At 36.0% G+C, this 26,470-nt stretch overlaps 1 protein-coding gene across 2 annotated transcripts in view; it reads left to right on the top strand.

Moving 5' to 3' along the window:
* PIK3C2A (phosphatidylinositol-4-phosphate 3-kinase catalytic subunit type 2 alpha) overlaps positions 1–26,470 on the top strand; it is a 105,924-nt gene that overhangs the window by 75,965 nt on the left and 3,489 nt on the right. For both annotated transcript variants that reach the window (XM_059709029.1, XM_059709030.1), the window contains exons 14-32: positions 991–1,102; positions 1,524–1,669; positions 3,720–3,908; positions 4,401–4,494; positions 5,220–5,314; positions 5,656–5,836; positions 7,676–7,780; positions 9,899–9,991; positions 10,818–10,947; positions 13,189–13,325; positions 15,902–16,071; positions 16,624–16,780; positions 17,454–17,563; positions 19,215–19,422; positions 20,640–20,764; positions 22,151–22,268; positions 22,350–22,422; positions 24,733–24,842; positions 24,930–25,055. In XM_059709029.1, coding sequence (XP_059565012.1) covers positions 991–1,102; positions 1,524–1,669; positions 3,720–3,908; positions 4,401–4,494; positions 5,220–5,314; positions 5,656–5,836; positions 7,676–7,780; positions 9,899–9,991; positions 10,818–10,947; positions 13,189–13,325; positions 15,902–16,071; positions 16,624–16,780; positions 17,454–17,563; positions 19,215–19,422; positions 20,640–20,764; positions 22,151–22,268; positions 22,350–22,422; positions 24,733–24,842; positions 24,930–25,055 — 2,479 coding nt within the window. The remainder of the gene's footprint in view (positions 1–990; positions 1,103–1,523; positions 1,670–3,719; positions 3,909–4,400; positions 4,495–5,219; positions 5,315–5,655; positions 5,837–7,675; positions 7,781–9,898; positions 9,992–10,817; positions 10,948–13,188; positions 13,326–15,901; positions 16,072–16,623; positions 16,781–17,453; positions 17,564–19,214; positions 19,423–20,639; positions 20,765–22,150; positions 22,269–22,349; positions 22,423–24,732; positions 24,843–24,929; positions 25,056–26,470) is intronic.

Raw genomic sequence — 26,470 nt, 5'->3', positions numbered from 1 at the left:
ACCGGAGGGCCGGAACAAAAGCATGGATGGAGTGTTTGTGTGAACCAATATAAATTCAAAGTAAACATCATTACATAAAAGGGTACGGTCTTTTTTTTTTTTTTTAGTTTTATTCCTTTCAAACGGGCTGGATCCAGCCCGCGGGCTGTAGTTTTGCCCACGGCAGGACTAGAGTCTAGCTTTGGAAAGGATATTTGCTATTTTAATAAAATGAACAAAGTTTAATGAAGTTTGTAGTTTTCTGCTTTTATATATATCTCATGTTAGCTTTCAGATATTTCTTCTGTGTTAAAGACACATCAATATCTTCATTGCCATAAACTGGTTGTCTCAGGCAAATGTCAGCATACTACAGCCTCCTGCCTGCTTTTTATAAATACAGTATTGTTAGAATACAGTGCACATATTTATTTATATGTCGTTCATGGCTACCTTGCACTGTAATTGCAGAGCTGAATCTCTGCAACAAAGATTGCCCAGAAAGCTCAGAGTATTTACTGTCTGGCTCTTTAGAGGTAAAGTTTGCTGACCCCTGGTCCAGGGCACCGATAAAACTTCTCAAATGATTGGTGCTGTCACAAGTAGGTACTGGTTTTTTGGCATATGTTTTTGTTCTTTATGATAAAAGTCAGGGAGCAGCTCTGTAATCCAAATTTCCTTTGTAGATGATCTTCAAAGACTGTCCTTCACCCTCCTATTTATAGAATTGTTTTGGGGACAGTGTTCTATTTTATCCTCAATTCCTCCTTAGATATGTTCATTCTCTTTTCCTTGATTCTAATCCCTGCACTTTAACTGATTTACCTAAAGATTAGTACACTATGGAAAGCGATTCCTCCTGATATGTTTTTAAAGTGGACATTCTTTTTATACAGAAGATGATTCAAAAAGGTTTGAATACTAACATTTCAAATTCATTGCTATGTGTTGTGAGTTTTGAATGAATTTTTAAAATGAAAACCACAGTATTCTTCTATTTACATCGTGTAGATTTTTAACATGTGGAACTAAGCTTCTATATCTTTGGACTTCATCACATATAACTCCTATTCCTGGAACAATCCCCAAAAAAGGATATGTGATGGAAAGAATAGTGTTACAGGTAATGGTACTTTTTTTTTTTTTTTCCTCACCATAAGGTATGTTTGTTGACTTTAGAGGATAATGCTACTTCTTGATATGTGGAGAGGTTTACATTTAAATTTCTTTATAAAAAGTGTATGTATACCATCGTTTGGGTTGTTATTAGAGAAGCCTAATCTATCTTTAAGTGTCAATAAATCACTTCTTATTTCTGAGAAATAGTAAAATATACCCTTGTACCCATCCCAAGCAATATATGTGCTATTGAGGATTACCAACAATGGTAATCACTTTCAGCAAAAGGACATTGACTTAATATACAATCTAAAATTCACCTTGATGGCTAAGAAAAAACAATTTTTTCAAAGACAAATAAGTTAATATGGTAAATATGTGTTCTATTCAGCTGTAATTTGATCAACTTCTATTAAATTTTTAAGGTTGATTTTCCTTCTCCAACATTTGATATCATTTATACCACTCCTCAAGTCGACCGAAATGTTATACAGCAACACAACTTAGAAACATTAGGAAATGATATAAAAGGGAAACTTCTTGATATTCTTCACAAGGACTCATCACTTGGGTATGCTCCTTTGATCCTGTTTTGCCTGGTTATCTCTTACAATGTAACGCTCAAGTTAATGGTTTATAAAGTGCTCCGATTTAGTTCATGATTTAGCAATATTTTTGGTGTGGAAAGTTTTCTATATCTGTTTTTAATTATATAAAAAGATATATGGCTACATCAAACTTCAGAAATTTGTACAGGTCAAACTTTTTACATGATCAAAAGATAAAAGATAGGGACCTATATTTACAGTAAATAGCAATAGATTAATTTTCTTTTTTTGTAAAAGAATAGTTTATTGTTTTTTTAGAGAGAGAAACATCGATGTGAGAGAGTAACAACCATCCGCTGCGTCTACAACCTGGGCATGTGCCCTTGACCAGGAATCGAACTGGCAATCTTTTGGTGCGCAGAACTATGCCCAACCAACTGAACCACACTGGCCAGGGCTAGATTAATTTTCGTAATGTATAAAGAATCTTTTCATACCAGTAGAAAAACAAACAACTCAGTAGTAAATTAGACAAAGAATATTAATAGGTAATTCTTTAGAAAAGAAATACAATGTCTTTTTAAACATTTAAAAAGATGTCAACCTCTCAGTTTGTGGAGAGGTTTAAATTTAAATTTAATCAAGGAAATGTAAATTAATACAAGATACCATTTCATATACATCAAATTGTTGAACATTAAAATGTCCTATCATAGAAAGTGTTGATGAAGATACAGAAAAGGGATTATATCGTTGGCAGAATTCTCAAAAGCTTTTGGAGCAATTTGGCAAAATCTAGCAGTGGTTGGCAAACTGCGGTTTGGCAAACTGTGGCTCGCAAGCCACATGCAGCTCTTTGGCCCCTTGAGTGTGGCTCTTCCACAAAATACCGACTTCTGCGCATGGGCCATGAAGTTTCAATCACACTGTACGTGCGCGCCCGCCCGCACGAGGTATTTTGTGGTATTTGGTGGAAGAGCCACACTCAAGGGGCCAAAGAGCCGCATGTGGCTTTCGAGCCGCAGTTTGCCGACCACGGTATTAAGGTCACAATGTGTATAGTCTGTGACCTACTAATTCCATTTCCAGTTAGTTATATATCTTAGAGGAAAGAAACCTTTTTGTATTTACTTATGGAGACAAGGATGCTCATTGCAGTATGCATTTGAATTACTGTAAAACTGATAGGGAATGTCCATCAATGGGGGTCAAATTATGGTACATTTATCCAACAGAGTACCATGTAACTATTAAAAATGAAGTTATAGCTATGTACTAATGTGTCAGATATGTTAAGTGAAGAAAGCAAGGAACAGAATAGTGTATATAGTATGTTACCATTGAAGAAAAAAGATCTACATACACCTATGTATATGCTTCTATACAAATGGACTCTGGAAGAATATACAAGCATAGGCAGTTGCTACTGGTAGGGGAATTAGAAGAAGGGAGACCTACTGTGTACTTCTTTCAATATTTGAAATTTTTTCAGTATTGCACATGAGATGAATACATTTCAGTGCATGTATTATATATACAAGCGGAGATGGATGGGTAGTAAAATAGTGAAATCATTCATTCACATAAACATTTGTTATTAAGGTTAAATTACAATCTCCAAAACAAATCTTTCTCTTTTTAAATATTCCTCAATTGAGCTATATAATCAACTTCTAAAATTTTATAATAGTATTTGTGTGTTACATGGCATTTCATTTTACTTGTATAAAATGGATAAAATCCTTGCTCATAAGGTGGATTTTGCTTATCAACTGATTTCTAGTGCATGGCATCTGATTAGAGCTTAATAAATACTTACTGTACTGAATTATCCTTTAGTTTTGTAACTGAGACTCTTTTACTAAGTCAGTGATTTCTTTCTATTCCCCAAATTAGGGTAAATTAGTGGTGTTTATTGTACATTGTGTTTTTCTATCCCAAATTAGTATTAATGATTCCACCAAGAAGTGGCTGCCCTAAAAATGAATAAATTTCTTCTTTGCATTTTAAATCGTTGAAACTATAACTATTATGATATCATTGAGGAGTAATTTAGTTCTGTTATGTACGCAGACTTTCTAAAGAAGACAAAGCTTTTTTGTGGGAGAAACGTTATTATTGCCTCAAACATCCAAATTGTCTTCCTAAAATACTAGCAAGTGCCCCAAACTGGAAATGGGTTAATCTTGCCAAAATTTACTCATTGCTTCAGCAGTGGCCTCCATTAGACCCACTGACTGCATTGGAGCTTCTTGATTTGAAGTAAGTCAACCATGAATGAATTTATTTGCTTTCTTTTATTGTTAATTTTTTCAGTAAAGTATTATGTTGCAGGAATACTTCCCTTTGTTTTAACATGAAAGCAATTAAATATAATATAAATGTGTAAATGTGTATTTCTATTAACATACTTTTTCACTGAGGTTATTAAAAAGGCATGTTCTATTTAAAACTAACCTAAAGATAGAATAAGGTAAATTGAGAATCAGGTAAATTTAGAATAATTTGTTACATTTTTATGATGTGGGCCAAAGTTAATTTTCATAAGCTTAAAGTTTCTAAACCAGTCCCTTAATAAAATTTGTATAGCATGGTAAGATTTTCTTCCTAAAAACAGAAGAAACACATTGCTTTTGAATAAAGAGCTGTTTGAGCATTCATTGTCAAGAATAGATTGAGATTGTGTTTTCAGGAAATACAGCTTCATTAGAAAGAAGTTATGGTCAAATCTTGATTATAGTGATACTTTTCTAGATTTGCTGATCAGGAAGTGAGGTCCCAAGCTGTGACCTGGATGGAGGCTATTAGTGATGATGAGCTGACAGATCTTCTTCCACAGTTTGTACAGGTGTGTTTTTCACTCCGTTTCCTACTCTCCCTACTCTTCCCCCAGTTTTTATGAGTAGGGAACTTGCTAAGGGATTCCCCTTTCTGTTTGGATAAAAAGTACTTCTGTAGTGGGAATGTTGAGGTGCATTACATTTGGATTTAGTGTGAATTTTGTTTCTACTATTGTCAGTTGCCCCACTAGGGGGGGGGGAGAAAAATATATATATATAAATTTTATAAATTTTATATATATAAAATATATATAAATTTTTTTTCAGTAAGTTTTTTATTTTTAAGGAAAGAAAGGAAAGGAAGAGAGAAAGAAACATCAACTGGCTGCCTCCTGCATGCCCCCTACTGGGAATCAAGCCTGCAACCTGGTCATGCTCCCTGACCAGGAATTGAACCCTTGCATAAGATGGTTTTCAGTCCACTGAACCACACTGGCCTGGCTGTACCTGGATTTTTAATTGTTTGACCTTTTAGATTCTCAGAACAAATTAGACTTAAACTTTTCTTTTTCTTTCCTGGCCATTTAAATATAGCTAATGAAAGTAATTCCCAGGTCTATACTTTTCTGCTTGACTTTATTAATTTAGCCTAAGTTAATTTATGTTTCATTTTTATTAGTATCATCTTTCATCAACAAGAATAAACTTTATATAATTTCTTTTTTGATAATTTTATCCTAACAGTGTAGTATGGGTTTGACCACTAGTAATTCTTATTTTTTTTTATGTGTAGGCTTTGAAATATGAAATTTATTTGAACAGTTCATTAGTACGCTTCCTTCTGTCCAGGGCATTGGGAAATATACAGATTGCACATAATTTATACTGGTAAGATTTACGTTTTCTTTAGTACTTTATTTCCACTCCTAGTATTTATACTCTGATAGTCTAAATAGTATGGCCAGATCACTTACTATGGATACTAGATGTTTTATAAAGGCATTATTATAAATAAGCTAAATGTTTATGTTCTTAGAAATAAAACAACAAAAACCAAACTCTCTATTATAAAGATACTTGGCATGTTAGAGCTCTATGATAATGAATGAATTTTTACGTGTATGACTTAAAATAAATTTCTAGATAACTAAAATTGAACCTGTTGAATTGATTTTTGAGAGATGTTCATCCAGTTTTCAGAAGTGGCTGACAAATATTTGCTCTGTTAGGCTCCTCAAGGATGCCCTCCATGATGCACAGTTTGGCGCCCGATATGAACATGTTTTGGGTGCTCTCCTCTCAGTAGGAGGAAAAGGACTCAGAGAAGAACTCTTGAAGCAGACAAAACTTGTACAGCTTTTAGGAGGAGTAGCAGAAAAAGTAAAGCAGGCTAGTGGATCAGCCAGACAGGTATGTACCCATAAGAGGGAACATAAATATTCTGATATTAAAGGATCTTTCCATGCTGATAAGTTGTCATTCTTTGTCAGTAAACATCCAGTAGAACTCTTAACTTCACCTATGCTCTTCGGGGCAGATGAGTTTAAAGGTTATTTAAAATCTTTAGGAAAAGATTTCACAACCTAAATAAGAAAATCAGTGCTTTTTAATTCCCATGGTTATTAATTCCTTTCTGGTTAAAATTGTTCTCTTGAGTTTTTCCAATTATTTTGCTTTTTAACTTTTGTAACTGTAAAAATAATGATACTATGACTGGGTGCCAATGTTTAAAAAATCCAAATAATGACGAAGTTTATAGAATAAAAAAATTAAGACTTTTTCAGATTTATTCTCTCCTTGTAGTTATCTATTTTTCAGTTTGCTGTGTTTCCTTCTTGATCATTTTTTTTTTATTTACACATATACACTTAAGTATATATAAAATTTGGGGGGGTTTAAAAACATTTTTATAAAAATATGTGTATATGTTGTTGTTGAGGTGAATTTTGCATAACATAAAATTCACTATTTAACCATTTTAAAGTGTGATTCATTGACTTTTAGTACATTCTCAGTGTTATACGATCACCAACACAATCTGGTTCCAGGACATTTTCATATACCCATTGACCACTCACTCCTCATATGGCATGAGATAAGGGTCCAACTTCATTCTTTTACATGTGGTTATCCAGTTGTCCTAGCACCATTTGTTAAAAAGACTATTCTTTTTCCATTGAATGAGCTCAGCATACTTTTGAAAATCAGCTGACCGTAGGTAAATGGGTTTAATTCTGAACTCTCAATTTTGGTCCATTGATCTATATGACTGTCCTTATGCCATACTGTTTTCATTACTATAGCTTTGTCATATGTTTTGAAATCAGAAAATATGAGTTCTCCAACTTTGTTCTTTTTCAAGATTGTTTTAGCTCTTTGGAAGTCTGTAGCAATTCTTTAGGATCAATTTGTCTATTTCCACAAAAAAGCAGAATTTTGATAAAGATTGTGTTGAATCTGTAGATTGATTTGGGAAATACTGCAATCTTAGTTTCAGTTCATGAATATGGGATGTCTTTCCATTTATTTAGATCTTTAATTTTTTTCAGCAATACTTTTTTTGTGAATTGCTTTTTTTACTTTATGTTTGAGAGTTCATGTCAGTACGTAAATAGTTACTTTTCATGTTTCTTAATGGGTACATATTACAAGGTAACTGTAGCATAAATTATGAACCATTAATTCCTCTTTGTAGATTGTTTATATATTTTATTTTTTTAAACAGTCCTGCAATGCACTTTAGTGTGTAAGTTTTTGCCCTTTGCTAGTATTTCTTTATAGGATATTCCTACAGGTAAAATAACTATAGTTAAGAGCTTTGTATATTTTAAGTTATAATAATTCCTATTAGATTATTGTACCAAAAATTTATATAAATATATATGCTGGTATACACCTCCCCTCCCCACCAGTATATTATGAAAGTATCTGTTTCCCACCCTGTTGCCAGCACTGGATATTATCTTAAAATTTTTGTCTTATGAAAATTATATCTCCCTTTTGTTTAATTTCTGTTCATTTGGCTATTAGTGAGTTTTAGCTAATATATTAAATATGAACATACGCACTTTCCCTCCTATGTTTATAGCCTTCGCCCATTCTAATTTTATTTTTATAGTAAAAATTAACCCTCTTTAGCAATGTTTGACAAATGGGCATTTTAAAAATTAGGTCTGCTTCTTAATTTTGTTGTCTTAAAAATAGGACTTCATTTCATTATGTACTTACAGTGTCAATCTCTTTTCCTAGGTTGTCCTCCACAGGAGTATGGAACGAGTACAGTCCTTTTTTCTAAGAAATAAATGTCGTCTCCCTCTCAATCCAAGTCTTGTGGCAAAAGAATTAAATATTAAGGTAACAAATAAAATACTTATAAGTTCATATTACATTTCAAAATACTATATAGGAAGAAGAGAAATGGGCAGGTATGCTTAAAGCAAATGAGTATAAAACCTGCGTAGATTGGTTATAAGTATTTGTGGATTTCTGTGATATAAGATCCATATTTATATCAGTACATTTTTACTAATCATTCCTGAATGAAATTAGTGTAAAATTATTTACTACCTCAAATTACATTATTTTTTTACAGTTGTATAATAGCTACATGAGAGGCATATGTTGTAATTCCAATGATAAAACTACCCACTCACAGATAGGCAATTTTTTCCTTTACTTGTGAGTAGCCAGATAAACTCTTCCTGGATTTATAGCACTCTTTATTATTTTAAAAACCCATTTTATTTTTTTAAAGTATGTTTTTATTGATTTTTAGCAGGGGTGGAGGGGGTGGGGACGGGGAGCGAGAGGGAGAGGAAAGAGAGAAACATCGATGGGTTGCCTCCTGCATGCCCCCTACTAGGAATCAAGCCTGCAATCCAAGCATGTGCCCTGACCAGGAATCGAACCAGAGACCTCTCGGTACACAAGACAGTGCTCAACCAACTGAGCCACACAGGCAAGGGCTTTATAGCACTTTTTAGAGCCATCAAAAAATAGTTCAGTAAGCCCAGTTCAGTGTGGTTCAGTTGGTTGTTGAGCGTCTTCCGTGTACCAAAGGTAGCCAGTTCAATTCCTGGTCAGGGCCCATGCCCAGGTTGCAGGTTCGATCCCCAGTAGAGGGCCTTCAGAAGGCAGCCCATTGATGTTTCTCTCTCTCCCTCTCTCTAAAATCAAGAATAACATTTTTTTTTTAAATTAAGTAAAGTTCATTGGTCGTCAAAATTGAGTAATTGTATTTTGAATGGGGCTAATAGTAATACAAATAGAGGGTTTTTCTCTATCATGAATTCAGCAAAAGCAACCAATTAATTCATTCATTAGAGTTTGTGGTTTTGAAAGGCCAGGGTATAGATTTGAATTTTTTTGTTTTAGTTGACATGGCTACTCTTCATTGAAATTTAACAGTGGATGCCTGTTATTTGGAGACAGAATGATTATATTTTCCCCTTTGGTTTTTTATTGTTTACCTTTAAGTTAGTCTCACTGTCTTTTTTTTTTTTAAGATATATTTTTACTAGAGGCCAGGTGCACAGATTTGTGCACTGGTGGGATTCCTCAGCCTGGCCTGCAGGGATATAGCCAAAACTGGCTTTCCGACATCCCTCAAGGGGTCCCGGATTGCGAGAGAGCACAAGCCTGACCAGGGGACCACACCGGTGCACGACTGGGGCCAGGGAAGGACCACGGGAGGTTGGCCGGCCAGGGAGGGGCCATTGGAAGGCTCCAGGGGATGTCTGGCCCATCTCACCCAGTCCCAATTGGCCGGACTCCAGCAGCAAGCTAACCTACCGGTTGGAGCATCTGCCCCCAGGTAGTCAGTGTGCATCATAGCAACTGGTCTACCGGTCAAACGAATGGTCTGACAGTTAGCATATTAGGCTTTTATTATATAGGATTGATTTCAGAGAGGGAGAGGGAGAGAGAGATAGAAACATCAATGATGAGAGAGAATCCTCAAACTTTTAAAGCTCAAACTTTTAATAAGTTTAAGTTTTTGTCTTAAGTTATTATTTTTAATCCTCACCTGAGGATATGTTGAAAGAGAGAGAGAGAGAGGGCGAGAGAGAGAGATGAGAGAGAAACATGGATTGGTTGCCTCCTGCACGCACCCCGGACCCACAACCTAGGTATGTGTCCTGGCTGGGTATTGATCTTATAACCTTTTGGTATATGGGATGATGTTCCAACTGAGCCCATGCCAAGGGCTGTCTCAAGTTTTTAAGATTTTGCTTCTCTGCCCAAAAAGTAGTAGATGATCTTTTACTCATGTATGCTATGTTTAAGTTTCAGAAAGTATTTTTATATGCCTCTTATCTGCCAGATTATCTAAAAAGCAAGTCTCCTGTGTTACTTCATTTGCCATAATTCAGAGAAACACATGAGAGGAGAAATGCCTGGGGCAAAAATAAATCTTATACCCATTTTTATTCCAGTGTTATATTTCTAATACATAATGTGTTGTATTTGTAGTCGTGTTCCTTCTTCAGCTCTAATGCTGTGCCCTTAAAGGTCACAATGGTGAATACTGATCCAATGGGGGAAGAAATTAATGTCATGTTTAAGGTGAGCAAAATAAGATTCCTTTATTTTTAGATGGTAATTTAAAAATTCTTTTATCTAATTCCTTTTCCAGAATTATAAAAGTAATTTTGTTTATTTAATATTTAATTAAATTGAATAAGTATGTGTAAGGTTGTCACTGACATAATCTGTTCCCAAACAGATTTGGGAATAAATGCAACTGTGGGCTGGAGCTGCTGCCATGCTGGTTGAGCACATCGTAATTCCCGGCAGTGCCTTTCACACAGACTATGTGAATGGTACCCCCTAAAGTTGTGTAGTGCGAAACTGCAGCACCATGAGCAGCCGGGCATGTGTCCCTCGCCAGAATTGAACCTGGGACCCTTCAGTCCATAGGCCGACACTCTATCCACTGAGCCAAACCAGCTAGGGCCATATTACTCTTCTTAGAAATTGAATATAATTCACAAACCATAAAACCCAACCTTTGAAGTGTACAGTTAGGAAACTTAGACATGAAGAAGTTAAGTAACTGTCTCTAGAATGCTACAGAAAAATTAAAAGGCAGTTATGTTAATCTCATTCTTTTTAAAAAAATAATTATTATTGAAAGTGTTACATATGTCTCCTCCTCCCCCCCCCCCCCCCGCATTGATACCCTCCAGCCCCGCCCTGGAACCCTCCCCCACCCCCACCTCAGGCCTTCACCACCCTATCATGTGTCCATGGGTTATGCATATATGCATACAAGGTCTTTGGTTGATGTTAATCTCATTCTTCACTCTTTTCACTATTCTCCTCTCCTCCTCTATAGTATGTGAGTTTTTTGGAAAGGTACAAGTTTCATTTTGTTTTCTTGATTTTTAAGGTTGGTGAAGATCTTCGGCAGGATATGTTAGCTTTACAGATGATAAAGATTATGGACAAAATCTGGCTTAAAGAAGGACTAGATCTGAGGATGGTGATTTTCAAATGTCTCTCAACAGGCAGAGATCGAGGTAAACTTGTTAGCTGTGTCCTGGTGTTGTGTTTTTTTCTCTTTTTTTCTTCTTGAACTTAGCTCAGTGTACCTGCCCTAAGGATTCTGATGCTGGTGCACTATGATCTCAGTATTTCTTACTTTAATTTAGTGTTGTTTTATTGATTCATTTGCTCATGATTAAATAATTCAGTGAGTAGCCCTAATAAATGCTATGCAGTAACCAGAGATGTTTATTCATTGACCCAACAAGAACTTTATGGTCTTTAGCTTTGACCTATAATTAAGGCCATCTCTAAGATAAGCCAACTTTGATTTCATTACTGCAAAATGAAAGAATGGTTACAAAGTATTTTTCTACTAAGAACAAACTTCATCTTATTATTTATTGAATACTTTTTTCCTTTCCACATATATTAAGTGTGAATAATAATTGTACTACACTCATAGAAACATTGTGATAATTAAATGAGATAATGAATGTAAAATACCCTAGTATCTGATGCATATTAGATGCTCAATAAATCACAGCAATTATCATTATTCTTATTCAACAAATGTTTGTTGTGGATCTACCATCTGCAGAATGCTAATGGCAGGTAGTGCTTATATTTTAGAGGGAAGCAATTGAAGACATATGCAAGTAATTAGAAAATGCTTTAGTAAGCTAAAAGCTCTAAGAATAATTACAAAGGCAATGCTGTGGGTTTTAAAGGAGAGAAAGACCACCTGTGGTTAGTGGAAATGAAAAATGCTTTACAGATTCTAATCATAGCCACTAGGAAGTCACTTGAACGATTATCTTATTTAATCATCTTTCTAATATTGGCCATTCAATTTATGCTTAAATGCCTATAGTGAAGGGAATTCACTGTATTTCAAGTTAGTCCATTATGTCGGGGATAGCTCTCATAGCTGTAAAGTTCTTTCTTGTATTCAGATGAATAGGAACTGAGTCCTGGTTCTATTCATTGGCTATCACGTAATGTCAAATCCTTCTTGGTGATGACCTGTTGTGATCCTGAGTTTCGAGTTCTTCAGCGATTTGTCATATGTGACTTTAAAGTACTTTATCACCTTGTTTTCTTTGTAAAGGGCTCAAGTGATTGAATTATAGTCTCTAAGAATGTCACCTGGATTTTATAGAATGCTGAACGGAGGGCAAATTGTCACATAAATGGAGCTTATTAATTAAAACCATTCTGCCAGCTCCTGCTAAACCATGTCTTAGCTATTCTGTACTTGTACATTTTGATTCTTAGACCCAAGTATGGGACAGTCACTATTAACTTTTTTATTATATTTTATCTATTACTTTTTAGCCTGTTGGTTCTTTTTAAAATCTGAGTTTTGTTATCTGTCATTGAACCTCTTAGCTTGTGTTATGAATGGATTTGAAGAACAGATACTTTGTTGCTTTTGCTAAGTCATTCAAAAACATGTTTACCAAGAAAGGGCCAAGCACCAACCCTGTGGCAGAGTCACTAGAGATCTCCCTTCAAGTGATTGCTCAATCTGTGGGTATTATATTTTATTTGGTTACTCATCGATTTCATTGTGGTATCAACCACTCCACATTTCGCCATTTTATCCATGAGGGCCACATGAGAGCCTTGTAACTTTCCCCCTTCAGGTTAGGATGTACAAATTTTATCTTGTCAAAAAGGAAATCCAGTCAATTTAAGAATTCTTGCTGTTTGTTTTTCCTATGCCTTATAAGACAGAAGTTTTATCGAGTAAGATTCCTCAACAGTAGCCTACCATCTTATTAGTTTTTCTGTCACACACTTATTGCATATAGTTGAACCTCTTTCTTTTTATGGAATTCCATGTAACTTTGGAGACAATCAGATTGTTCTTATTTTTTATGTTGTTTCTAACTAATGATTGAGTACTTACTTTGTGTCCTGCTCTGTGCTAAGCTTTTTAAATATATGTGTGATGTGTGTGTGTGTGTGTGTGTGTGTGTGTACACATACATGTGTTCATTTTAAACAGAGGGGAGAAGGGAGGTGGGGAAGGATAGAGAGAAGAGCATCGACGTGAAAGAGGATCACCAATTAGCTGTCTCCTGCATGCCCAGGGATTGAGCCTTCAACCTGGGCATGTGCCCTCACTGGGAATCAAACTGACAACCTTTCCCTGCATGGGACGATGCCCAACCAACTGAGCCACACCAGCCAGAGCTGAAAGCTGTAAATATTTTAAAGGCTTACTTTTGGAAGATATTTTCACATAGCTTAATGTTTTGTTGTTTAAGGCATGGTGGAGCTGGTTCCTGCTTCAGATACCCTCAGGAAAATCCAAGTGGAATATGGTGTGACTGGATCCTTTAAAGATAAACCACTTGCAGAGTGGCTGAGGAAATACAATCCCTCTGAAGAGGAATATGAAAAGGTGATTAGCTTGTCTCCTTATTCTAAATAGTTTTGTTAAGAATGTATTACATGGGTCTTCAATGCTTTTCTTTTTCAGCTCTGGTGTCAGCCATTTAGTCTAAGTTATGAAAACATTATATTTCTCCAAGTAAAGAGAAGAATATAAAAACAGAATGCATTTTATGGCAGGAATCTGAGTGAAACCAATGCTAAATTACCCAAAAAACTTTCCAAACATGTTTTTAGAAGGTAGTAAAACAGCTATTTTTATAATCCAAAATGTTATATTTCACAGAGGTCTTGGGAAAAGTTATGGAAATGAGTAGAGTGGCTGCATCATGTGGTCATTAAGAATAAGATTATGGGTCAGACTTTCTGGCTTGAATTCAGGTCCCAAGTCACTCAGCAGCTATATAGCCTCGGGCAAATTATTTAACCTGTTTGTGCCTCAGTGACATCAGCTATACAATGTTACAGTATTATACAGTATTATATTTTCATGGTATTATAGTATAGTGGCTGTAATAAAATACTATAGGTTATTATGATAACTAAATAAATTGAGATATATAAAGTGTTAATAGACTACATTCTATAACTGTAGCTATTATTGGAGGCATCAATTTTTTTAGTATGCATTTGTTTTACGTAAGAGGAAAGGGAAATCTCTTAGGACATAAGGCCTGTAATGATCCTAAATTGGCTGAAGGAAGACTCAAGAATACTTTCAATGGTGGTGTAAGAAGATCCCAATTAATGTCATTTGCCTGCCTAGTTTATGTCAAATAATTACTATATCACATTTGCAGATAGATATGTACAAATGTTATCTGTTGACTAAGAAAATAAAGTAGAGGAATTTGGTTGGTCTTTTAAAATGTCTAAAAACACTTCCTTTTCTTTATGGTTTGGGGAAAGCAGTGCAGCAGATGCCAATACTTGTTTATAGTAGTGCTGGTTTTTTGTGTGATTCTGGGTAAGTTGTTTGACACAAAATAATGGTCAAGTAACATATATTGAGTGCCTTTTATGCATTTGGCTCTTTTATTTGGGGAATATAATATAGTGGAGTCACATTGCCTGGGTTTGAATCTTGGCTCTGCCACTTAACAATTATATGACCTTGAGTAAATAATGTCTCTGTGTTTCAGTTTCATATGCAAAAAGGCAATAATAGGCCCTAACTGGTTTGGCTCAGTGGATAGAGAGAGCATCGGCCTGCGGACTGAAGTATCCCAGGTTTGATTCCAGTCAAGGGCATGTACCTTGGTTTTGGGCACGTCCCCAGTAGGGGTTGTGCAGGAGGCAGCTGATCAATGTTTCTAACTGTCTATCCCTCTCCCTTCCTCTCTGTAAAAAATCAATAAAATATATATTTTTTTAATAAGGCAATAATAGTACTTACATTATTGGCTTGTTATGAGGTTTTAAATGAGTTACTGTACACATCCATCCATACATACATACACATACGCACACATATACTGTTTGTGTGGTGGAGGGGAGAAAGAGAGAGTAGTGTAGTACCTGGTTTGTGATAAGTGCTATGTAAACATTTGCTATTATCATCACCATCAGTAATGATTTCTGGGGGTTTATGGAATAAAATTAACCACATGGCCCTGGCCTGTATTGCTTAATGGTTAGAGTGCTGGCCTGTGCACTGGAGGGTCTCTGGCTCAATTCCTGGTCAAGGGCATGTACCTGGGTTGCAGGTTTGATCCCTAGCACTGGTTGGGGCATGTGCGAGAGGCAACCAATCAATGTCTCTCTTTCTCTCTCTCTCCCTCCTCCCCTCCCTCCCTCCCTTCCTTCACCCCCTTCCACTCTCTAAAAATCAATGGAAAAAATATCCTCGGGTGAGGATTAACAACAACAAAAAATTAGCCCCATGGACATGTAGAACCAAATGACTGCTTCATTCAGAAATGTTGAGTGAGAATAAACTAAATGCACATGCTTTAGATTAAAATATTCATTGTATGCATCTTGCTGTATCCTGTATGATATTGTGTTAGTAATTTAAACCCAGAACAGGCAGGACTAGTGTCCAGCTTTAAGAATATAACAGAAGACACATTCAAAGTCACCAACTGTGCAACCAAATACATTAATTATATTATTGGATGTTTAAAGATAAAAGCTAACTCACTTTACACATGCCCTCCCTAGAAACACCCCCCCTCAAGAAAACCAAAACAGAAACATATTCTTTTGTTCGAATTAACCTTGTCTCAGTGTTGCCACCTGTGGAAAGCAGCAGAGCCTGTGAGGAGCAGGGTTCCACAAACACGGTGCTTAAAAGATGTTCAAAGGCAATGCATATCCCTCAGGTCCTGGTGACATCTCTGCTTGTGAAAGGGCAGAGCTTGAGAGCAGGGGCAATAATCACCTTTAGAAGGGTGTTTCTGTTTTTGAATTTTGAAAAGATTGGCCCTTTTTTTTTTTGAACCATAATTCAACTTATCGCTGTTTAGAATGTGGATTACAACAGTGATTTCAGAGAGGGATGAATTACATTAATCTTTAATCTTTGTAACCTTGCTTCCTTTAAAAATAATTTTTTCCTAAAATAATTTTATATCTTTATTATAGGCTTCTGAGAATTTTATCTATTCTTGTGCTGGATGCTGTGTAGCCACCTATGTTTTAGGAATCTGTGATCGACACAATGACAATATAATGCTTCGAAGCACAGGACACATGTTTCACATTGATTTTGGGAAGTTTTTGGGCCATGCACAGATGTTTGGTAGCTTCAAAAGGTACTAATACTGTAATTGTTATTGCTGAGAAAAAGAGAGACACTTTCATTTTCACAAATTAATGTCCCAAGCCTTCCCTTTTTTTGCTATTCTTTGTCTTGTAGCTGTTTTTGAGCAAAACGGGGGTTGAAAAAGCCCTAGATGACATAAGAGTGAGTGTATAACCTTTGCTGAAATGAATTAGGTATATTTAATTTTGACTAGCTAGTGGTACCTAATTGGAAATGTTCCCATTTGTATCATGTCAATGAGTACAGTTTTTCTCTCTGTATGTTTTGTAACTATAACTATGTTTGATTTCTAAGTGTGTGGATTTATAAATATCACCTTGGAAAAGATTTCATATATAATTTCTATCTAAGTGATGAGATTAGATTTTTACTTTCCTGAAAATGAGAATTTTTAAGAATTAAGGAAATTCAAAACGGTCTTATACTAAGTTTGGAAATTGCTATGGCTCCGATAGCTTAGTTCAATAACCATGTAATAGCAATAACACTACTTGACTATCTTCTGTAAATAACACTTTGTATGTACTTTCCTTTTTAATAGGGATCGGGCTCCTTTTGTGCTGACCTCTGATATGGCATATGTCATTAATGGAGGTGAAAAGCCCACCATTCGTTTCCAGTTATTTGTGGACCTCTGCTGTCAGGCCTACAATTTGATAAGAAAGCAGACAAACCTCTTTCTTAACCTCCTGTCACTGGTAATTGTTCTTTATAAGCATTTAACTACTTTTATATTAATGCTTCTGTATTTCAGTAACTACAAAAAGGATATTGTGATTTTGGAGTAAAATTTAGTATAGTCTCAAATGTCAGATATATTATTACCAGCATATTCAAAAATTGCTACAGTGTGAAATATGCCAGACACCATTTTTTAGAAAATATGTTTTAAAAAGTCACAGGTTACCCTGCGAGTGAGGAGTAACAGTAACTGAAAGGGACCGTGAGGTCATCTGGGGTGCCGGTAGATGTATTGTGTCTTAATCTGGGGGTGTTCAGATTGTGAACATTCATTAAGATGTACATTTAAGGTTTCTGTACTTTTCTGGAAATATGTTAAGTAAAAACAAACCAACAATACCACTATGATTATTGTGACTGAAATTAATATAAAAAGAGTACTACATAAAATTGTCTGGATTTTACAATTTATATTCCATAAACTGACTTTGTGAATTCCAACAATTAACTTCATTTTCCTCAATTTTTTTTATTAATAAGAGACTCGCTTCAGTTTTAAAACATAAACTCCCCAAAACTGTATCATTTTTGTTTACTTTAGTTCTGATTACCTGGATAGCTTTTAGGGAATAATGGGGAACAGACTTTTAAAAAAATTAACTCACAGACTTTTTTCCCCCCTTTCTATAGATGATTCCCTCAGGGTTACCAGAACTTACAAGTATTCAAGATTTGAAATATGTTAGAGATGCACTACAGCCCCAAACTACAGATGCAGAAGCTACAATTTTCTTTACTAGGTAATTCATGCTTAAGTATATTAGAGAAGGCACACAGTTTAGCTTTGATTTGTTTTCCTTAGTATAAACAAGTGCTATATATCAAAATTCTGATTTACAGGAGAAAAATTGGTTCACAGTATTAGCAAATAGTAGATTGTCAAGTTTATTTACTGAATAAGCATAAAGGATTTGCAACATTAAAAAATAAACTTATTTCTCTCAAGGCATGATCTCAAGTTTTATTTAGTATATGATTTCAATTATAAAATCCTATTTATGAACTATTTCTGTGAAGCATATTTTCTACAATGCCAAATACAAGGTGTTTTTTCTAATCTATTTTTGAGGATTCTGCCATAACAATTTTTATGGATATCATAAGTGCTTAAAATAGCATCCTCTGCAATACTGCTGTAGTAAATTGTTATGATATGATGTAGCACTTGAAACATATATACCAATGATTGCATTTGAACTTGACATTATTGCTATAAAGACAAATATGTTCTAAATGTCTGGTGACCAGGTTGGTCAGTTCTCTCCTTGTTCTCTTGCCTTCTTCCTCTCATTGAAGAAGAGGTTGAAAACACTGTACTAGACTTCCTTAGTCTCAAGAGTCTGGGCTGAATTGAATTGAAGGAAGCTGACTTTTGTATAGCCTTCCAAACTAATCCTGGTAATTTAGGTATTGATGAGTTTTGTTTTTTAAAGAGATTCGTAGGCTCCTCTGGGTAAGGCTGTAAAGCAGGCATATATTAGTCTGCTTGATCTGCTATGGCAAAATACCATAGGTGAGGTAGCTTAAACAACAGAAATTTATTTTCTCATAGTTCTGGAGGCTAGGAAGTCCAAGATCCAGGTGTCAGCTGATTTGCTTCATGGTGAGGGCTCTAGCTTGCAAACTACTATATCATCACTGTTTTCTCATGAAAGAGGGAGATAGAGCAAGATAAGAAAGCCTCTGCTTTCTTATCTCTTAGGAGAAGAATAATCCTCTTGTTTCAGGGCTCTACCTTTAACCTTAATTTCTAACTCCATAAAGGCCAATACCCATTGGGGCTTGAACACATGAATTTTGGGAGACACAAATGTTTAGTCCATAGCAAGGCAAACATCTTTGTGTGAGATTTTTTCACTTCCCTATTGAATCCTTTTTCTCTTTCTGGATTCCTTTATCCTGGTTCTGAAACTTCTTTTTCCTTTGCTTGCCTACAGTGTTTTATCCAGGCCTGCCTTCCTAATTGATTCTCACCAAACTCCCCATTCTGTCGAAACTTCTTTTCCCAATTGAGGGAAGTCGTCACTGTCCTGATTTATTACAAGGGACTAAAATAATAAAACCATCTGTTGGCATTATACCAGTCATCTTCTATCGCTAAAAGCTTTTAATTAGTATTGGACCCCCGAGAGCTCAAGAAATAAAAGCATCATTTCTTGGAGACAATGGGATTGAATGGAATAGAGACTCTTGTGCTAACATTTTTGTTGGGGTGAGATGTATTTTAATGGGTTTTTGGCTTATAGAACAAAGGGGATCCTTGACAGAGTGAGAGTCTGCTTAATATTTTAAAAGGAATGAAAATATTTTTCATCTTATATTATGTTAAAAGAATTGAGCATGTGTTCTCATGAACATTTACTATTAACACATTTTCTGCTTCTTTTGTAGGCTGATTGAATCCAGCTTGGGAAGCATTGCCACAAAGTTTAACTTCTTCATTCACAACCTTGCTCAGCTGCGTTTTTCTGGTCTTCCTTCCAATGATGAACCCATCCTTTCATTTTCACCCAAAACATACTCCTTTAGACAAGATGGTCGAATCAAGGAAGTCTCTGTTTTCACTTATCATAAGAAATACAACCCAGATAAACATTACGTAAGTTTGGTTTGATTTGTAGAGACTGGTGCCTGCATTATTATTGTCCTTTCCCACTTCTTTCATTGACTCTGCTGAAGTTTCAAGCATTTGTTCTTTTCATACTTCTTTCTTCCACGGATGGTCCAAAAATAAATAAATGTACTTGGAGCTTCCCTAATTGTTTTTTGGTATTTATTTCTTGGTAGATTTGCTCCAAAACCATGAGGGACAAATGATATTCTTCTTTTCAGAGACAAGACTAAAAGGGTAGTGCTTTTTCTCCTTCCTTATCTTCAATTCGTTTATAATTTCAAAGGTAAAGCTTGCTCATTGTAACAAATTCAGCTAATATAGAAGCATGTAAAGTAAAAGTCTAAGTTCTTATCCTACTCTTCAGGAATGATGAAATGTGATCACACACACACACACACACACACACAGTTTGTTTTTTAAAGACAGGATCTTCAGTGTGCTTCCTCCCTAATAGTATAGCATTATCATCATTTTTGCTGTCTTGTTCACCCTTGTGCTAGTATTTTTGTTGGATAATGCTTTGTAGCACTGTCAGTCTTTAAATATTTGACATATTGATAAATTTTAGAAAGCAACATTACTATTATTTTAATTTTCACCTATTTTATTTATTAGTAAATTTTTGTATGTTTACTGGTCATTTTACCCTAACACCATTTATTGAGCAGTCCTTCCGCCCTCCCTCCCTTCCCCCCCCCCAATGATTTATTATGCCACCTTTAAATCCACTAAGTTTATACATATTTCTGAATTTCTTCTGTAGCTGTATCTGGCTCTGCACCAGTGTTTTGCTCTCTAAAGTACTCTGATATTATAATAGTTTAAATATCCAGTAAGTTAAGTTTTCCCTCATACCCCAGCTGTCATAAATTTTGCTCTTTTTTTCTTATTTACTCTCAAATGAACTTATTAATATTTTTATTGAAAATGTACTATATTTATAAATTTGGGAAATAAATTTATTTTATTTAATCCTGGAAATAAAATGACTTCACTTTCCAGTTCATTTTTCTATAAGATCACTCTTAGAATGTTGGTAGATGTGCTATAAATGAGTTTTATATTTGCTGTTTTCTATTGGGGACATATATATTTACAAGCTAAAAGCACTTGGATTATATATAATGATCAAACTCTAAATTTTCTTTGTGTCAGGAAAGGTTTTATTATGAATCTAATGTGTTTGGGTGTGATTTCTTCAGATTTATGTAGTCCGAATTTTGAGGGAAGGACAGCTTGAGCCATCATTTGTGTTCCGGACATTTGACGAATTTCAGGAACTGCACAACAAGCTCAGTATTATTTTTCCACTTTGGAAGTTACCAGGGTATGTTTCCATTCATGTACATTAATCCTTTTTTTATAGAAAATAACTTATTTATTATTAAGTGTAGGTCAAAAGTTTTGTGTTAATACTTAGTAAGATACTATGAACCATGTGTGACTTATTTTCTTTTATATCACAAGGGCCTAATACAGTACTAGATTCAAACAAGGAACTGTAAGTTTTTGATTAATGAGTTAATAAATTATTAAAATCTGAAATTGCCCTGGCCAGTGTGGCTCAATTGGTTGGGCATTGTCCTGTGCACCAAAAGGTTGCCAGTTTGATTTCTGGTCAGGGCACATGCTCAGGTTGTGGGATCCCCTGCAGGAGGCAGCCAATTGATGTTTCTCTCTCTCCCTCTTCCTTTCTCTCTCTAAAAAAAATCAATAAAGACATATTTTTTAAAAAATCTTAAATTTGGGGATTTTCCAGCTTTCTCTAATTATAGCGGAAGCTTTAAATTTGCTGTCTCTACCACAGTAAGCAACACAAGATAATAATTTGGAATCTTGGTTAAAAAAAAAACCAGGGCCGAAACTGGTTTGGCTCAGTGGATAGAGCGTCGGCTTGCGGACTGAAAGGTCCCGGGTTCGATTCCAGTCAAGGGCATGTACTTGGGTTGCGGGCACATCCCCAGTAGGAGATGTGCAGGAGGCAGCTGATCGATATTTCTCTCTCATCGATGTTTCTGACTATCTCTCTCCCTTCCTCTCTGTAAAAAATCAATAAAATATATTTTAAAAAAAAACAACAAAAAAAACAGGTTTTAAATAACTGCAGAAATAATCTATTATGATCATACTGAGCTCATGTAGATGAAAGAGAGCTGAGGCATTGAAATTGTTAGTCAGAATCTTGTTTAGTTTTGTATCTGATACCTTTTGGAGACCCTCAGTTTTAATTTAGCTGAGTTTATTTCCATGAGCAATACTAGATTCAGACATTTTTCCACTGCCACCAAAATAAGCACAGTTAAGATTATCTTGATTAGGGGCCTTTGCCATTTGTGAATTTTACTGGTCTCTACAATTGCTATGGCTGGTTAATGATTATTTTGGAGGTTAAGATCTGCATAAAATATCTCTGAATGATTAATCCTGAGAAGAAATAAGTAGAAAATATAGCAAAATAAGTTTAAAATATAGCAAATTAGAAAAACAACACACCTTTTGTACCAGGGTTCATAAAAGGATAATGGATACTTGAACTATTTCATCTCCAGTACTTTGAAGAGAAATCACAAAATTTACTTTATGGTGGATTAAGAATCCAGTTTGTATTTAAGTATATAAAAAAGTGTATTTCTAAGTAAATATTAGACTTGATTCTATAAATATTTCCAGATGAAATAATTTAAATCCCACTTGTTACTTTTTTCTTTTGTAGCTTTCCTAATAGGATGGTTCTAGGAAGAACCCACATAAAAGATGTAGCAGCCAAAAGAAAAATTGAGTTAAACAGTTATTTACAGAGTTTGATGAGTGCTTCAACGGATGTAGCAGAGGTGATGGTCCTAATTGAAAAATAACATACTATATTTGTGCTACGTAATATTTAAACTAATGGATCTTTTTCCTCTTCTTAGTGTGATCTTGTTTGTACCTTTTTTCACCCTCTTCTTCGTGATGAGAAAGCTGAAGGAATAGCTAAGTCTGCAGGTGAGAATATTTTTTTCTCTTTATTGATGGATCATGGCTTCCCTATGGCCCTCAAGTCTGTAACTAATCAGTGGATGTGGTGGAATCACGGTGGGGTTGCAAGCTGTGGTCCAGTGTGATGAGAGGAGGTATTCTTTCTAAGCTAGTCTATTTCTAGATAAACACAATTTTCCTAATAGAATGTAATTACTAAAAAATATATATCCTGTGGCCTACCAGTGTCTTTACCCTTTGTTACTGCACATTCACATGGTCCTGGAGTTAAAGCAAAAGTTTTTTGTTGTGGCTTGAACCACTGCAAGCAAGATAAAATTAAGATTAACATGTTTAGGAGAGAACCAAGATGGCGGCATAGGTTAACGCCGGAGTTTGCTGCTTTGAACAACTACTTCAAAAGTGAAACTAAAACACGGAACGGACATCACCCAGAACCACAGAAACGCTGGCTGAGTGGAAGTCCTACAACTAGGAGGAAAGAGAAACGCACACGGACACTCAGAGGAGGCGCAGTGGTGAAGTCAAATTCTGAGGTGCGGAGTGCGCGGAGCAGGCTGGCGGCGGAGGGCGCGGTTGTTGTTTTCAATCGGGAGGGAGTCGCAGACTCTGAGCACCAGATCCGGGCGAGTCTTTAGGGACCCAGACTCAAACGGGAGAAGCGGGACTGTCTGGCTTCGGTCAGAGCGAGTGCAGCTTTCTCTCCGAGCTTTGCAGCGGGTGCTGGGACTCAGAGAGGCAGAGCCCCTGGGGACAGGACTGAGAGCCGCCATAACTGCTCTCTCCGGCCCACCCTGTTGATCCTGTGCGACCCGCCCCGCCCAAGCCCTGCACGGAGGCATTTGCCGGATAGCCTCAGGCAAAGGCATTTGCCGGATAGCCTCAGGCAAAGGCTAGATTAGCACCTCCCTAGAGGACAGAAGTTCTCTCACTGCTGACACAGCTGATTCTCATAGCCACTTGGCCTGGAGGTCAAACCCTCCCTGGAATTAGCTACAACAATCAAGATTTAACTATAAGACTTCGAACAAAGACCACTAGGGGGTACACCAAGGAAGCATAACAAAATGCGGAGACAAAGAAACAGGACAAAATTGTCAATGGAAGAAATAGAGTTCAGAACCACACTTTTAAGGTCCCTCAAGAACTGTTTAGAAGCTGTCGATAAACTTAATGAGATCTACACGAAAACTAATAAGACCCTCGATCTTATATTGGGGAACCAACGAGAAATTAAGCATACACGGACTGAAATAACGAATATTATACAGACGCCCGACAGCAGACCAGAGGAGCGCAAGAATCAAGTCAATGATTTGAAATGCGAGGAAGCAAAAAACATCCAACCGGAAAAGCAAAATGAAAAAAGAATCCAAAAATGCGAGGATAGTGTAAGGAGCCTCTGGGACAGCTTCAAGCGTACCAACATCAGAATTATAGGGGTGCCAGAAGATGAGAGAGAACAAGATATTGAAAACCTATTTGAAGAAATAATGACAGAAAACTTCCCCCACCTGGTGAAAGAAATGGACTTACAGGTCCAAGAAGCGCGGAGAACCCCAAACAAAAGGAATCCAAAGAGGACCACACCAAGACACATCATAATTAAAATGCCAAGAGCAAAAGATAAAGAGAGAATCTTAAAAGCAGCAAGAGAAAGAAACCGAGTTACCTACAAGGGAATACCCATACGACTGTCAGCTGATTTCTCAACAGAAACTTTACAGGCCAGAAGGGAGTGGCAAGAAATATTCAAAGTGATGAATACCAAGAACCTACAACCTAGATTACTTTACCCAGCAAAGCTATCATTCAGAATTGAAGGTCAGATAAAGAGCTTCACAGATAAGGAAAAGCTAAAGGAGTTCATCACCACCAAACCAGGATTATATGAAATGCTGAAAGGTATCCTTTAAGAAGAGGAAGAGGAAGAGGAAGAAAAAGGTAAAGATACACATTATGAACAACAAATATGCATCTATCAACAAGTGAATCTAAGAATCAAGTGAATTAATAATCTGATGAACAGAATGAACTGTTGATTATAATAGAATCAGGGACATAGAAAGGGAATGGACTGACTATTCTTAGGGGGGAAAGGGGTGTGGGAGATGTGGGAAGAGACTGGACAAAAATCGTGCACCTATGGATGAGGACAGTGGGTGGGGAGTGAGGGCGGAGGGTGGGGCGGGAACTGGGAGGAGGGGAGTTATGGGGGGGGAAAAAAAAGAGGAACAAATGTAATAATCTGAACAATAAAGATTTAATTAAAAAAAAAAAAAAAAAAAAAAAAGATTAACATGTTTATATTTTCAGATGCGGGGCCCTTCAGTCCTACTCCAGGCCAAATAGGAGGATCAGTGAAATTATCTGTCTCTTACCGAAATAGTACTCTTTTTATCATGGTGATGCACATCAAAGATCTTGTGAGTGATTACAAATACTGGTGGTTGTAGAGGAAACCCATTCCTTGGTAGGAAGCATTACTGTTAAGGGAATGCTTTTCTTTGTAGGTTACTGAAGATGGGGCTGACCCAAATCCTTATGTCAAAACATACCTACTTCCAGATCCCCACAAAACATCCAAACGCAAAACCAAAATTTCACGAAAAACTAGGAACCCAACATTCAATGAAATGGTAAGTTAAAATCATTTCTAAAAATTTCCTTGATTTGTTGTTTTGAGATTTTAAATTTAAAATTTTTAGGTATTGGTTGTTGTACTAGTAAAGTAAATCAGTAGCAGTTCAATGGTATTTAACAAAGTGATGCAGCCCTAGCGGATTTGGCTCAGTGGATAGAGACTCGGCCTACAGACTGAAGGGTCCCTGTTTCGATTCCGGTCAAGGGCACATGCCTGGGTTGCAACTCGATCCCCAGTAGGGGGTGTGCAGGAGGCAGGCGATCAATGATTCTCTCTCATCATTGATGTTTCTATCTCTCTCTCTCTCCCTCTTCCTCTCTGAAATCAATAAAAATATATTTTAAACACACACACACACAAAACCACACAAAGTGATGCAGAACTGAACCCTCAATCATAGACCTTAGGTTTTTAAGAAGATCTTAGGGGCCATTATTCAACTACCTTCCAGCTCGAACCCCTTCTACAACATTTTCAAAAAGCGGGGATGTTCAATCTGTGCTGAAGTACTTCCAGGCCATCCAGTTTGTTTTGGACAGCTCCAACTCCCAGATTATTTTTTATACTGAGCTGAAATCTTCCCTCCCTAGAGTTTGCACCTGTGGGTTTCAGTTGTACCTCTTGGAACCACACAGAACTATTCTTTTCCTCCTACATGGCAGCCCTTCATATAATTGAAGTTTAAATGCCCTTTCTGTTTATTCTTTTAAAATATCTTCAGTACCCTTACTTTTGCTCGGTAGGATGTAGTTTCAAAAACCATCTTCCTTCTAAGTAGTTTCAGCAACCCTCTTGAAATAGAGTGCTTTAAGCTGTAGCAGGCATCAGCTAAACAGTATGGAGCAGAACTGTGACTGCTCTGCTACTCATGGTCAACTTGTAAAATTCCTTATCTGTTAAAACCACTAACTCTTAGTTAACTGCTTCTTTAGAATAAACACCATTTTATTTGTGCACATTAACATTACACCCACACAAAAATATCTATATAGAGATTTGAAAGCAAATAGTTCTGAATTGTCATCAAGTTTATGAATTTATTAAAACCTTAGACTATCCTTTCAGCCCATTAAAAGCATATAAAATGTTTGGTGAAGACCAATTCATATCATTCTCAAAAGGCAGTATTGGCCTTTTTTCTAGTTAGTGTTGTGCTTTAAAGAAAATGAAATGTCCGATTTTTAGTTCTTACAGTCAGTGAGGACTAGACTAGGGAAATGTTTCTCAGAAGATATGGTGAGGCTTTCTTGGAAAAAAAAAAATTCTAAGTGTTAAATGTAGATTTGAAAGAGAGTAGCTTTTCAACACTCCAGATTTTCTGTGAATTACATTTGTAGTTGATGAGTTTGCATTGAATTATGGATAATTAGGAATTATCATTTTGTGGTATATAAAATCCAACAGAAAAAA

The sequence above is a fragment of the Myotis daubentonii genome, chromosome 9 (assembly GCF_963259705.1).
Source record: "Myotis daubentonii chromosome 9, mMyoDau2.1, whole genome shotgun sequence".
In the NCBI taxonomy this organism is placed as follows: Eukaryota; Metazoa; Chordata; class Mammalia; order Chiroptera; family Vespertilionidae; genus Myotis; species Myotis daubentonii.
The sequence above is the reverse complement of the archived record's forward strand: the minus strand, read 5'-3'. Positions and strand labels throughout refer to the sequence as shown.